Genomic DNA, 15,814 nt, shown 5'->3' with positions numbered 1-15,814 from the left:
TTAAGCTCAGTTTGTGGTTCCTAAACAATGTTGACCACGATCCCCATGGTGATGACAGTGGCCGGTAGGAATCATGGGAAGGTGAGCTAGGAAGGCTACAGAATTTCAACTGCTCATGTTTAGTTTGAGAATGCTAAGTGATGGCGGGAAGACAAGACCTTAGATTTTGAAAAATAGCGTGCTTAATATCACGTTATAACTTGCATAGCGTTTAGAGAAGGCCCACACTATTTCATTTAGCGCGCTTTTTTCCCTTGATTTTACCACACAATGGCAGGCATTGCAACTCCTGGTTACAAGAAGAAGATCGGCAGGAGAGATTTCAACACGGATTTTTTGGGTTATATATAGAAGGAAAAAATCAGTGGGAAATATTTCAACATGTCCATCGTGGGAAAATTTGAAGGCAAAAAGAGGAAGAGAGGCACAATCCGGGGGAAGCCCAATGCATGCACGATTATCTGCATGCTTAGGCTTGTTTACTTCTCTTGTATTTCTACCTTCCATAGGATTTGGAGATGAGAGGGAATTTGACGAGGAGTGGATTTGGTGTTTACCCAATTCCCTCTCATTTCCTAAAATATTTTTTCTTAAAAATACACGTACTAGTGTGATGGAGAGTTTTTAATTTAGACTAGTAATGCAGAACCGAGGAAGTAGTTTAGATAAAAAATTCCATGTAAAACTATTTTGATAGTACGTGGTTCATGAACTTCGGACTCGGACATGTATGGTTCGAGGTTAATTATCACATGCCAATGAGTACAGTAACTAATACTCCTATTTTATTTGAAACAAAGGTGACGAATCATGGTGACTGCATGGAAAACTGAAACCTCGTTCTAACCTGTTTCTTCCACACGACAGAATGTTTGTTTATTGTATTCTTCAGTTGAATCGGTCAGCGGCGGAATGTTGGTAACTAACCAAGTGAAAGAGACGCGGCTAAAAACAATTATTTGCGTAAGATCGATCGGTCGTGGTCGTCATGCATATGACAGATGAAAGACTTCCTTCTCTCTTGTGGCCAGGTTAGCTTCAATCTGCGTGTATGCTTTCTCTTTTCTTTTTGAACTTCAACATATGCGTACGTATGAATAATGCACGGCCGAAGTTCAGCGATACCTTGCTGAATTGGGGGTAATTTACATGCACGCATGAAATAAGCCTTGTTGCTAGATTTTTTTTCATGGCCGTTTAATTCTTGTGCAAAAGAAGTTTCGCGCGAGATCGGCATGTGGCCATTTTCTCATGACAAAAGGTTAAAAGAAGAAGCTGCATTGCATTGCACAGTGAAGTAACGAACCTGCCCGGTAACGAGTGCCTGCCGTCTTTGGGCGGAGGAAAAGGGCAGACGAAAAGTGTCTCAAATTATGTAATTGTGATGAAACGTTAGCTTAGAATCATACTCAGGGTTGAAAAGGCAACACCAAAAGCCACGCAACCCATGTATCCTCCTCTAACGCACTCTAGGAAAGCCATAGCGCCCTCGCCCTCACCCTCACCCACACACACAAGCACCGACAACTCTACCTGGCACCTCCTCCGTTTTCGTCGCTATCGGTCCTTGTTGTGGTTTGCGGGGATCGAAAGAAGCCTAGTAACCGGGTGTATACGTGAGCACGCATCCAATGATCAACACGTGTCTGACGGTGTGGCTCGTCCGTTAACTGATAGCGCATCAGCTGATCTCCTTAAAAAAAGGTTGAAGCACAACCTTATCCTGTCACCTGCTCCACCTCCCCTACTTCCCCTCGCCGTGGCGCCCAAAAAAAACCTCAATCTCCTCTGCAGCTGCTCTTTGGCGTGCTCCGTCGACGGTAGCTCGAGGGGCAGCGGCCAAAATCGAGCCTCTGGGGTCAAAAGGTGCTGGCGCCGGTCGAGGTGAGGTACCGCCGCGTTCCTCGGCCTCAATTTCCACAACGACGACGAGGACGGGGCCGTCGTGTGGGCGGCGCCGGACGAGGCGGGCCTGCCGCTCTGCTGGGACTGCCTGCAGCTGGAGGAGCACGAGGAGGCGCACCCCCAGCGGTGGGACGGCCTCGGGCTCAGCGACGCCGATGAGTGGGAGCAGGTCGCCGCCGGCAGGGGGGACGGCGAGTTCGAGGCCGCCGCGGTGCGCAGCCTCGAGCAGGAGGTGCTCCTCGCCGCCAACAGCCTCGGCAGCCTCCTGCTCGACGACGACGATGGCGCCGGCGTCGACACGTACTTCCTCGACGACGACGAGGACGCGCTGTTCGGGCAGCTCGCCGCGGAGGCGGAGCACGATCCTGTTGACGTCAGAAACCCACCGGCGGGCAGTGACTGGTCAACACCGTAGAGCCGGGAACAACTAGGGCTGCGGCTGGCCCCAGTCCCTCAGAGCGACGGCCCGCAAAGCCTCCTGGTCGCGCGCCGATGCAAATTGCAAGGGCGTGCCACCTGACCTATACCTGGTCAGGAAGGTGTGGATGATGCCTCGCTTAGTTTCCTGCAGGGCACACACGTACACGTTAAATACGAGCCTCGATCGGCTCTCAGGTTGTCCTGTGAATCGGCTCATGGAGCCGATCCACCCATGATTCGTCCAAGGTGGCCGAATATATGGTGGTCCTGCTTGATCAAGATAAAGCATATGAGATCCACGACGATCTGGGGTTTTCACCGCATAATCGGATCATCCTACTCACGATTGGGCCTCGCGCTCACGCACGGTGACCGTAAGCCAGCCCTAGACAAGGCCTAAAAACCAACACTAGGTTGATCCTCGGAACGTCCTGTCTAGGGGCAGCAAACTACACCCTACATGCCGCTGGATCCTCCAACCCTTTGTAAGGCCTAACTGTTGCAGATATTAAACTAATCCTTGATGAATCAAGGAGCGATCGTAACGGATCAGATCTACTAAATAACGATCAAGCGGGGTGCCGCCCCTGCACCCATGATGAGGTACAGGGACGGCTAGATGCGCAAGGGTTGCACTACGACAGCATATGATACTAGGAACAATGCTAACCCTAACACATCTATGATAACTACGTTGCTCGCCATCAAAAAGGCTTCAGCACGAGCAATGCATGAACAACTAGGCAGGCTCGTGCTGCCTAGATCGCGAGATGCGATCTAGGCAGCATGGTGCTTACCGGAGGAACCCTCGAGACGAAGGAGTTGGCGATGCGCCGAGATTGGTTTGTGTTGAACGTTGGTTGTTGTTTATTCCATAAACCCTAGGTACATATTTATAGTCCAAGGGACTTTCTAATGTGGGCGTGCACTAAACCGTGCACGAGACAAACTCTAATCTCTACGTAACCTACTATATAAAGATACACGGGCTAACTAGCCCAAACTTGATAAACAGGGCCGATTCACACATCTCTCTACGCATATATCTTCAAGTCCATCTTGATCGCGGCCCACCTCTGGCTTGGTCAAATTCCGGTGATAACACATGCCCCCCTGGTTTTGATAATGATAATTGCAAAACCATATGCATTCTTCAAAGGGTCATGTCGTGGCAGAGCAGAACCGTTGCAGTACTGTCTACTACTACTTCTTCCGCATGACTTGACAACTCCGGCAGTCTTTGAGCAATCGGCTCTTTTCTTCCACGTGATCGGCTTCTAGTTAACTTAGCCGATAGTCAAAGTCAAACAAACCACAAAAGAGCCGATGGCGTCGCACCGGTCCCTACCATATAACAAACAAGGGCAAACCTGGTTACCCCTCCAAACGGTCATCTGCAACCTCCGTCTGAGAAAGCAAACTCAGATCCCCAAAATCCGCCACCTACGCGATCTCGCGAGCTTCAGATCTCAACCGCGCCGCCCCAACTCCGCAGCACATCAAATGGCGGAACCGTCCAACGCCGACACCATGGTCTCCGGCTTGAAGGTAATACTCCACCGCTTCTCCGCCATTAGGGCCAATATCAGGGTTGAACAGAAGAACACCTGACTTAATGTTCTATTCCGTCATTGATTTTAGGTCTCCGACATCCTATTGCCGCATCCTTCTCTCCCCAATTCCATGTGTCTTGGCCCCCGCTCTTCCGAGAGTCCTGCTCATTTAATCTCCTGTGAAGCTAACAGAATCCCCTTCGTGAATCAGCACTTAGATCTGACCTCCTGGGCCGACTGCCTACGAGCCTGGCCTAATCCCCCTGAAGGTTGGGTGCCATGGTACAATAGAGTATCCAAAACCCATTACGCCACCTGGGAATCTATAGGGATAGCCGATGCCTTATCATTATCACTGTCTCCTCTTGAGAAGAATGAAAACATTCTGAAAACCATCGGCTACTTCTGGTCTGACGCGCTGAACTGCTTCATTTTCGGCCATGGTCCGATGACCCCAACCCTGCTGGACGTGGTCATGATCACAGGCCTGGACATTGTGTCTCCAAGCCCTTCTGCTTTCAAACTGCCGAAAGTCCCTTTCACCCTTTCTTCTAAAAAAGAGTGCACCAGCTGGGGCGCCTATCTCGATCGTTATATGAAAACCAAAGGCCCCGTGACAGAGCGAGAACACACAGCCTTCCTAAACTTTTGGTTGGAACACTTCATATTCTGCGGCCCATCACTTGCCCCTACCAAGAACTACCTTTCTCTAGCCTATGAACTGGCCAAAGGTACCCATCTCGGCATCGGCAAACTGTTCCTTGGAGAGGTATATCGATCTCTTCAACTGATGACTGTCAAGCTGTTCTCTCAGAAGACAGTCAAAACTGGCGGCCCCTGGTGGTTTATTCAGCTATGGGCGCAGTTATACTTTCGGGATCAGATCCCAGACTTCCCACCCTTGACCTCCTGCACCTTCCCAGATGTTAACGGGAAGGATATTCGATGCACCAGTTATGGTCAAGCCCTGTACGGTCTCCCAGGCAGCAGGCTGATCCCTAAGGAAGCAGCAGGGTGGTTCAAGATCTTCTTCCAAGGTTTGGACAATCCCCTGTTCTTTCCTTATACTGAAACGGAAGATTTTGAAAATCCAGTCTCCTTCCGATTGGGTAGCTTTGCCGATGATGATAGCACTCGGCATCTGTATTCCATCATGATCCGTCCTTGCTTCCTCCCTGTTGGAATGAGCACCTCAAACCGGATCATCAAACCTGGTTAAGAGTGTTATCAACCGGTAATGGTAGCCCGCCAACTTGGTCTCGGGCAAGTGCCTCCGCATTTGTCCTTACACCACCTGACCGCAAGCAGAGCCGAACTTCCTGACATCCTTACTAGTCATAGGTGCTACACCTTCTTTGATGCTTTGGCCCTTCCAATTCCTCACAACCTCCGCTTCTCCTCCACTACTGATGGCTTCGAGACTTGGTGGTCCATGTGGAAGACCCATGTTTTTAGGAGGGCGTTAGGACCGCAATTGAAACAACTTGACGCCGCGCATGACATCTCTGCTGACCAGGTACTATTCCTTAAAATATTTCCCGTAACCACTTAATGGTGATCTGCCCGCGAACTGACTTCACCTCTTGGCAGGAACAAGACGGCCCAGCTCCCATGCAAGCTGATGGTTCTCCCTTCGAATTCCTTCCTCCGGCCCCAGTGGTCCTCTTCTGTCAGAGTTCGCCACCTCTGAAGAAAGTTATAATGGAAGGCCAACCGATCTCACCGAAATCGGCTCCCAACAACAAAGCATCCTTGGGGCCAGTTGCCCCCCGAGCCTCGACCCGGGCGAGGACGGCGGTGAGGAAGGTGGCTGTCAGGAAAACCCTGACGCGCAGAACTCCTGCCCAAGCGAGCTCGCAGGTAAGTTGTACCATACTCCGATCGATCGCACTTGCCTTCCCAACCTTTGTAAGATGGTCGTATCCCTTCTTTCAGACTTCCACCGAAGAGAACTCCAGTGAGGGAGAACAGTCCAGTCCCAGGGGCTCCTACCCACGCGGTACAGACAGATCCACCACACAGAGCCAGACGGACTCGCCAACCCCGGCTCCTAGAAAAAGGTCGACTCCCGAGCCTGCCGCTCTTCAGTCTTCAGTTCAGACGAGGTCGCGCATAAAGCGCCGATGTGTCCAAAGGGCCCGCACGGGCCCACAAACCTCTTCTCCTAGCCAGGAAGTTTCAAAGGTAACCTTCTTGACAGCTCGTGCTCCCTGTTGTCTTGTCACTAACTGGACCACTTTACCATTCCCCTTGCAGATTAATGAGACCTCCAGCGGGGTCGTCGAAGAGGTGCCGATGCCATCTACTGCCCCTGGTCCCTCCAACTCGCCACGCGTGACGGGCCATTCGTCTGACCAGCATACTGCAAAGCCGATTGTCACCACCTCGGCTTCCCTTCCTTTCTTGGGAGAGGTACACTCTCTTTCTTCTCTGGAACCTACTTCCTTTATATCTGCCGCATGCCCATACCGTTCTTGTTCTTTTGCCAGGGGTGCGATCCTTCGAGCTTGCTGACATTCGACCCCGATTCCATCGAGCCAGCCGCCCCTAAAATAGGTGAAGAGCCAAATCTTGGTGCAGTCGACGGTCCGCTCCAGCGTCTCAAAGTCCTGCTCTCCTCCCCAGTTGACACTCTGGTTGAGGACCCTGAGACGATCAGGGGCATCCTCGTGGACATCCAGCCTCGTCTCCCAGTGGTGCTGGTGGCTAAACTCTGGCCGACAGTGACTTTGTCAGTTTTCAAGTCAAGGGTGCAGTCGGCTCGTCAAAGGATTACTCTCCGCCGCGCCCAACTCCCGCTAAGAGCCGATATTGCAGAAAAATGCCAGCGGCTCAACGAGAAGAAGGCTGCTTTAGACGCAAAGACCGCCACTTCCACTCACAGTGCCAGACTTGAGACCCTACGCAAGGAGCTGGAGGACCTCGAAAGGAAGGCCAGGGAGACCAAACAACTCATCCAAGACGAGGAAACCCTCATTGCTCGCTCCCAAGAGGAAGCACAAGGTCTCACCGCTGATCTGAAGACCGACCTAGCTGAAATCCGTGCCCTAAGCAGCCAGCTGGTGATGGGGAGAGACGAGGACGACGAGGTCGAGATCGCTGAGGTTGATCGAATCCGTGCCGATGCTCTTCACGCTCTTAATGCATTTCTTCAGTAGGGCCTCTTTGCTTCTGTATGTGAACTGCCACTTGTAAACTTGTTTTCTGTTCTTTGTCAAGTCAACTGCCATGCATCGGCTCTGGTTGCATCCGAATTTTTTTTATATTCGGCTACCAAATTTTCTCCGCATATGTCCAACGGCGTCGCGCGCGCTCCCTGATTGGGTGCCCCCCGAGCCGATTCTGCCAGGTGACTGCTGAAATCGGCTCTATGTTTAGCCAAGGTATTGTAGTGCGAACGTCGGCTTCATTAGGTCCAACGTGGATTCCCTCCAGCGCCAACAACGACGCATCCCATTGTTCATTAGATCGACGTTGAGCCCGGACCGGAAACACGATTTTAGCTGCCTCCTAGAACCGGCTCCTACGTTCGCAGGCCCACGAGAGTCTGGTGATGCTATGTTTTAGTACGCCACCTTTTCGAGCTCGTCGGGTAGATTTTGCCCTTGTATTTGTCACGGCGGCATGTGAGCCCCGCCGAGCTGATGCCAAAGGAGAACTCTAGCTTCCCTCCGCAGTGGTTAAGAACCACCATGTTGACACCAGGATGCGGGTGCATGTCTCCGTTGCTTGATGCCGCGCAAACGGGTCTCCCCACAGGAGCCGACGAGTTTAGCTCCGAGGACCGCCTTGGCCTTGTTATGCTTCTTCTGGAACTTGTCAGCCGGGTCCTCGTACTTGACCGGAGCTTCTTCCGCCATCTCTGATGTGGATGGCGAGGTGGTTGTCGTTGAAGATGGTCCCACCGGGCGTGCCAGAATGTGTTGACGTCAGAAACCCACCGGCGGGCAGTGACTGGTCAACACCGTAGAGCCGGGAACAACTAGGGCTGCGGCTGGCCCCAGTCCCTCAGAGCGACGGCCCGCAAAGCCTCCTGGTCGCGCGCCGATGCAAATTGCAAGGGCGTGCCACCTGACCTATACCTGGTCAGGAAGGTGTGGATGATGCCTCGCTTAGTTTCCTGCAGGGCACACACGTACACGTTAAATACGAGCCTCGATCGGCTCTCAGGTTGTCCTGTGAATCGGCTCATGGAGCCGATCCACCCATGATTCGTCCAAGGTGGCCGAATATATGGTGGTCCTGCTTGATCAAGATAAAGCATATGAGATCCACGACGATCTGGGGTTTTCACCGCATAATCGGATCATCCTACTCACGATTGGGCCTCGCGCTCACGCACGGTGACCGTAAGCCAGCCCTAGACAAGGCCTAAAAACCAACACTAGGTTGATCCTCGGAACGTCCTGTCTAGGGGCAGCAAACTACACCCTACATGCCGCTGGATCCTCCAACCCTTTGTAAGGCCTAACTGTTGCAGATATTAAACTAATCCTTGATGAGGGGAAAAACAGTTTTGCAAAGGCGCCCCTCCTTTCCTCTTTCCTCTCGCGACCCGCGCCGCCCCCCGCGGCGGCCGGGCCGCGCCCCCTTCTCCGGCCACCTCGAGCTCTCTCTCCGGCTCTCCTGCGCCGCCGTCGGCCCGAGCCGCCGGGCCTTGCCTGTGCGGTGCCGACGGTGGCGGGGGTGCCTCTACCCGCGGCGCAGCAGGGGTGCGGGGATCTCGGGCTGGCGGCGGTGATCTTCGGCGGGCGATGGTCCGGCGCGGCGGCGTGGTTTCCGTGCGTCGGGTGGGAGGAGGAGCGGCGGCGCGACCCTTGGTGGCGGAGCGAGGCCGGCGGCCGGGATGCAGGGCCTGCTAGGCCCAGATCTGGGCCCAGGCGGGGCCCGGAGGGGCTGGGCGGGCTGCCGCGTCTGGCTCGACGGCGGAGCTCCCTGGAGGCGGAGATGTCGCGGTGGCGGTGGCTGGGTGTCGGCGGTGCTCCGGCCGGCCTGCTGCAGCTCGGCAGTGGGGACTTTACGGGCCTATTCGGGCCCGGCCGGGCCAGCTGGGCCTGGTTTGACCTCGCTGCCATGTCCGGTCGGCTACCGCGAAGGCGGTGGAGGTAGTGCCCTCCCGCGCGGCTGAGGTGCTGCGACCCCCGGCCCGGCTACTGCTATTCTCTACGTCCAGGCCCTGCTCCGGTGACCACAGCGAGATGGCGATGATGGCTTCAAGACCGCGGTGGCGTATGCTGGTGGGCGGAAGTTAGGTGGAGCACATCGAAGCTTTCGGGGTTGTGGGTTTGGTGGGCGGGAGAAATCCTTGTCGGCATGCCCGACACCGACGCGGTGACGCCTGCGGGTGTCGCCCTACCTTCTTGAAGGGCGTCGGGTGCACCTCCTCCCCAATCCCTTCCGCGTATCGGGGGAAACCCTAGGACTAGGCCGGGCAGCAGCGGCGTCGTCGTCGCTTTCCTTGTTGAAGGTGTTGTTTGATACGCGGGGCTTCGGTAGGCTAGGCGTGTGGTGGAACTACTCGGAGGGCGCAGCGGTTGCGAGTGATCTTCGTTCTTGTCGAGCTGCCAACGTCGGCATTGTTTTCTCTTTTCTTTCTCTTTTGTTCCTTTGGACCTGGTTGTGCTGCGGTCCCAGCGTGCCTGTTTGTATCGGTTGGTTGCTATATTAATATAGCGGGGCGAAAGCCTATTTCGAGGAATCCTTGATGAATCAAGGAGCGATCGTAACGGATCAGATCTACTAAATAACGATCAAGCGGGGTGCCGCCCCTGCACCCATGATGAGGTACAGGGACGGCTAGATGCGCAAGGGTTGCACTACGACAGCATATGATACTAGGAACAATGCTAACCCTAACACATCTATGATAACTACGTTGCTCGCCATCAAAAAGGCTTCAGCACGAGCAACGCATGAACAAATAGGCAGGCTCGTGCTGCCTAGATCGCGAGATGCGATCTAGGCAGCATGGTGCTTACCGGAGGAACCCTCGAGACGAAGGAGTTGGCGATGCGCCGAGATTGGTTTGTGTTGAACGTTGGTTGTTGTTTATTCCATAAACCCTAGGTACATATTTATAGTCCAAGGGACTTTCTAATGTGGGCGTGCACTAAACCGTGCACGAGACAAACTCTAATCTCTACGTAACCTACTATATAAAGATACACGGGCTAACTAGCCCAAACTTGATAAACAGGGCCGATTCACACATCTCTCTACGCATATATCTTCAAGTCCATCTTGATCGCGGCCCACCTCTGGCTTGGTCAAATTCCGGTGATAACAGATCCCCCGGCCAAGGGTGGGCGGGCGGCGTCGAGGGCCGCCATGGAGGGCCTCCCGACGGTGGCGGTCGCCGAGTCCGGCGGCGCGGCGCAGTGCGCGGTGTGCAAGGACGGCATCGAGGCCGGGGAGGCGGCCAGGAGGCGGCAGCTCGCCGCGGAGGCGGAGCACGATCCCCGGCCAAGGGCGGGCGGGCGGCGGCGAGGGCCGCCGTGGAGGGCCTCCCGACGGTGGCGGTCGCCGAGTCCGGCGGCGCGGCGCACTGAGCGCTGTGCAAGGACGGCATCGAGGCGGGGGAGGCGGCCAGGAGGCTGCCGTGCGCGCACCTCTACCACGGCGGCCAGGAGGTTGAAATCGATGTGAATTGGAGCAATTTTTTCTTGTTTTTGCACAGAATGATAAGAATAAGGTGCGTTTCAATTTGAATAATGGTGTATCTAGACGAGAGCAGACGAGATTGTTCCTTTCTAAATCGAATGGAATGCAAAGAGAAGGAAGGAGAATCAGTGATGAGCCCACTCTGTTTCGAACGATTTCAGCCTACGGGCTAGGTCAGATGCGGTCGTCTGCAGCCAGATAAAATAGACCTGACGCCGTTTGGTTCCGTTTTGTGAGGCGAGCATCTTAAAGCAAATCCAACGGTAACGAACGCGTGCTCACGTATACACCCGGTCACAGAATCCACTCTCTTGCGGGGATACATGGGACATTGTGTGCGGCAGAGCCTGGAGGCTGAGGCGGTTGGGCCCGTGCTGCTGGTGGTGGTGCTTGGACGAAGGTGGTGTGGACGTTGTGTAGCCAGTTCATGCGGATGTGACACCGATGTCCATCATCAGTGGTCAAAGGAGGCCAAATGTGGGGAGTGAGTCCTATGTCACCTTAGTGCTCGAAGGTTGAATATAATCCCTTTCTCAGAAACTTTCATTGGACTTTTGAGCTTCGTCCCTCACCTCGTGTCGCTCATGAACCGTTGGTTTGTCGGGAACGATGAGTAGTCTAGTGTCGCGAGGAGACAACGGAACGAAAGACATACAAATAACAAATGAATATTGAATCAAACCATTTAATCTCTCAATGTTCATTGTGCAGGCTGTAAGACTATGCTTCTGCCCCCTAGCCCATGGATATTACAAGCAATCCATCAAACACATATCAATCAAACAACCCATAACAAGGTTCAATCCAAGATGAATCATTAAACAAACCTACAATTCTTCGAACGAAGAGTTCGAGTGGTGGAGTACAAAGCTTTGGCTATGGTGTTCCAATATAGCCGTAGTGGTGTCAGCAATTACTAGCCCTCCAACGGATAATTACTAGCTGTAGTGGTGTCAGAAATTACTAGCCCTCCAACGAAGAGTTCGAGTGGTGTCAGCAATATGGCTATGGTGTTCCAACGTAGAGTTGTAAATAAGTACTAGCCCTCCAACGGATTCAGCAATTACTTCACTCTAGTTTAGAGTGAAGTAATTGCTGAGAGTGAAGTAATTGCTGAGTCCGTTGGAGGGCTAGTACTTATTCACAACTCCATATACTTTATTTTTGATAGGCACCACCGATAAAATCTAAAATAAAGAGTTGGAGTAGTGTCAGAATGATATATAGAAATTGAATTAATGCAGATTGGTATGCTTTTGAGTAAAATGTTGGAATTAAAACGCTTAACTGCTAAGGAGTACACTAATTTCTACACAATGTAACATGTTTCATGTTATAATTTTTGTTCCAATCGCAGCTGAAATCTGGTTTTATGCCTGGTGGATTGCCCACTTCACATTGGAGTAGTTGGCTTACTTTTTTCTGCAACTATTAGAAAGATACACTTTTATCCCTTTTGATGATTTGATGTGTTTAGGTAAATTTTCAAATTTGATCATTTTTGGATCCTTTTGGCAACAAAACTGAGTATGTTAAGACCCAGAAACTAAGAGTGGGAGATTCTTTTGCTTTTCATTTAAAAATATTTCCACCATAACCATGTAGTTCTTATTATATAATTACATGCCTAAATTTCTTGAAGACTACCACATTAAGACAATTCCAGAACTTTGCACTATAGTCTCCTTGGACTTATTATATTTTTGTTATTTTGAAAACAGGGACAATATGTGCAAACCAAATAAATTAGAACAATAGTTAGACAACCAACTTAAGTCAGCTAATAAACACATTGACCTACTCAACAAAATATTAATCAATTTAAAGGAGTTGCACAAAACTTACTGCAACGAATCAATAGCAGTGACAAGTATCTAAATTGGGTCTTAGGATTGTACCTCGCGAAGATGAACTTTCATGGTCCGCTAGTGGGTCACCTCCTTAAATCTTGGGTCAGATCACCTAAAATTGCAGAAGGTAGCAAGATTGCATATGGGTGACGGTTTAAGAACCATAACAATGAGTGAAACAATTTGTTTGATTTCTTTAAATAAAAGACCAAGTTGTAAGGGAGCTCGACTATAAGCAAAAGCAAAAAAAAAATGCAAAAAAGCAAAGAAAGGGACAGATACATCACACATGCTTTTGGAGCTTGGCGGTTGAGTTTTTAGGAGTTGCATGAGAGATCATTGTGGTGACAGATATATATGCTATCCGAGAGTCCACTCATGACTCCACGGCGTGAGCTTAGTCGTCATCAGCTTCGTGGTATATTGGGAGGCAGCTGCGATGTACTACATGATGTTAAATGGAGTCTCCTTATGTGTGCCCGATCGTCATATGTTGCTCGTATGAGTGGATGCACTTGTACCACTATCTGTCTTCCCATCTATTTGGGTTTTTGGAGACGTGTCCACATATGGATATGTATGATCCATTTTCGAATCTTGATTGCACCTATTTGGCCCACCTCTCCGAGTTCACATGAAATCTATGAAAGAAATTCCAAGATATGGAAATGCAATCTTGAAAATGATTAGTCATTAATACTAAATTGTAGGGATAATACAATGTAAAATATTGAGAATCAATGTTGAAGTTCGGAAAGGATGAGTGTAAAATACAATCATCACATGCATGTTTTCTCTTACACCGATGTCGTGGCAGCCATACCGCTCCCGCCCCATCAAGCATGGTTTCTCTTCCCTTCGACAATGATGGTGCTTCTTGGTTTGGTTGTGCGATGGTCTTCAGAAGCATTTCCATTCCCCCTGGGGATGCTATAGGGATTTTCACCACTCTCCGGCCAGGTTATGCTAGATTTGGCTTTCTTGGTGGAGGGTGTGTGAAGTCTCGATTTGAAGGATGTTTTGTTCTCCGACTTTTGGTCAGTATGTTGGTGTGACCGACGATGTGTTTATCTATGGGTTCCATTGCTTTGTCGACCCATGGGGATATGTTCCCTCCACGTTCGGGTTTCGCCCTGTTTTCCTTAATTATGCAACTCCTTTCTTCTCTATATATGGGCAGTGCTTATGCATGTTTATCCAAAACAAATCATGCTTGTACTTGGTGAAACCTAGACCACTATCTCAATGCCCACTAAACGTTAATACGTTTAAGTTTCTGAATGAAATTTTGAGAAAACCTAGGCAAGTTTGTTGGTTCAAGAAAGGATGATTCACTAACATTCAGATCCTAAACCCAGCCCATATCCACTATCACACATGACACACCTAGTAACATTTGAAGTTTTCATGTAGTGATTCAGAATGCATTTTACTTTTGAAACTTTATGCCATAAACATAGCTTAAATGCCTATCAAGGAGAACTAAGACTATTGTGCAATTATCGTCCACACCGTTAGGTATTTGTAAGCTTGAGGATGATATAGAAATATGAATTTTTATGCAGGATCACACATGGAAACAACACGAATAGTTTATCTTGCATTATTATGTTTATGCCCTTAAAAGCTTGACACTTATTATAAATCGGAAGGAGTATGTGTACATAGAAAGACGTTATAAACTTACAATCATTAGAACCTTCACCTAGGACATTCATGTTTATCTAGGGGCTAAAACGAAAAACGTCCTGGAACCAACCTTCTCCTCTTCATAAGAAGAGGCCTCTCCCCACCTTCTGATCTCAACCATCCCCACCGCCCCATTCGCCGCCACAATGGCAGCCGCCGCGGCCGACAGAAGCTCCGACGACTACTTCGCCGTTGCTTGCGGCGTGGCAGGGGAAAGCACGTGCTCCACTCCCTTCGTCAGCGCGCCGTCCAGCCCAGCCCGCGACCCGTCGTTCCACGCCGCCGCCGGTTTCTGTTTCAGCGCGCCGGTGAGCCCCGCGCGAGGCGCCGATGCCTGTGACTACGACTACGACTTCGACTTCTCCTCGCAGTTCCCTTCGCCCGCCGCTGCCGCAATGTCATCCGCCGACGAGCTGTTCCACAACGGCCAGATCCGCCCAATGCGGCTCTCCTCCTTCCTCCTCCGCTCGCAGGCGCCCCCGCCTCTCGCGGACCGCCCCACCGGCGGCCGGTTGATGCCGCTTGAGGCAGCGGCGCCAACGGACGAGCGCGGCCGTCTCCGGAGCCGGTCCGTGCACCGCAAGACCCGCTCACTCTCCCCATTCCGCGCACGCTGGATGTCGCCTTTATCTTCGCCTGCTCGGGGGAAAGATTCTGCCCAGACGCCGGCATCAGCTTCGCGGTCGTCGTCCTCGTCCTCGACTACCTCGTCCGGGTCCTCCTCGACCTCGAGAAACTACCGCCGGTGGCGGTTCTTCAAGAACCTCGTCCACCAGAAGAAGCCCGATGGCTCCAGGCACCGACCTCCAGCTTCGCTGCCGCCGGCGCCAACGCCAGCGCGCCCCAACAAGAACGCCTCGCTGGAAGCTCCCAAGACGAACCCCGCGCCGGCGGTGGGGAGGCGCGGGAGGAGGTGGTCGGCGCACGAGCGGCTCTACGAGGCGAGGCGGGCTGAGGCGGAAGACATGCGGCGGCGCACTTTCCTGCCGTACCGGCAGGGGCTGCTTCTCGGCTGCCTCGGGTTTGGCTCCCGCGGCTACGGCGCCATGCACGGCCTCGCCGCCGCCAATTCCAGGTGCTGACGCCCTGATCGCCGGCGCCTCCTCGGACTCTATTAGCTCAGTGTGAAGCAATAGTAACTTAAAATAAGCTTCCTAGTAAGTATTGCCGTGGCAAGAAGCCACGAACTGGAAAGGAAAAGTTGACTTTTGTGTATATAAAGGGTTTAATGGGCTATTTGATCTCTTCTGTTGTAATTTTAAGGTGATCTAAGTGTTGACTTTGGAAGAACGGAAATTGGTGAATGGAACGTTTGTTCAAGTGTTCATTGTTTCAGGAAGCCAAGAACTGAAAGTATGCCAAAGTGTGATTTACCTCTACATTTTCAGTTTTCTGTTGCTTTTATGGAATATAGTTACAGAACTTACAGTCACTAAGCGCTCATTTGATTCATATAATAGAAAAATCATAGAATAGAAAAAATATAGAATTAAGATGTCACGCCTAGTTGCATTTTATGTGAAGATGAGTTCTCGTAGTTTTTATGCCATATGTTTCAATGAGTCAAACATCTAGTGTAGAGAATTCCCTATAAAATCTAAATCGTACACAAACTCTATACGAATTCTATAAATCAAAGGAGCCTAAAGAGGCATCCAGAGGTGAGTAAGAGCATCTCCACCTGCGCCCCTCCAAATAGGCGCCAGCAGGGGCGCCGACACCTCCGTTTGGGGGCGC

General features: G+C 51.4%; 1 protein-coding gene and 1 pseudogene across 1 annotated transcript; both read left to right on the top strand.

Annotated features, from left to right (window-relative positions):
• Positions 1–270: 270 nt before the first annotated feature.
• LOC127303368 (uncharacterized) lies at positions 271–11,256 on the top strand (annotated as a pseudogene).
• A 2,926-nt stretch (positions 11,257–14,182) lies between these two features.
• On the top strand, positions 14,183–15,401 carry LOC127299282 (uncharacterized). The gene has a single exon (XM_051329228.1). The coding sequence runs from the start codon at positions 14,224–14,226 to the stop codon at positions 15,157–15,159; it is 936 nt and encodes a 311-aa protein (XP_051185188.1). The 5' UTR covers positions 14,183–14,223; the 3' UTR covers positions 15,160–15,401.
• The last annotated feature ends 413 nt before the right edge of the window (positions 15,402–15,814 follow it).

This window comes from Lolium perenne, chromosome 5, assembly GCF_019359855.2.
Source record: "Lolium perenne isolate Kyuss_39 chromosome 5, Kyuss_2.0, whole genome shotgun sequence".
In the NCBI taxonomy this organism is placed as follows: Eukaryota; Viridiplantae; Streptophyta; class Magnoliopsida; order Poales; family Poaceae; genus Lolium; species Lolium perenne.
The sequence above is the reverse complement of the archived record's forward strand: the minus strand, read 5'-3'. Positions and strand labels throughout refer to the sequence as shown.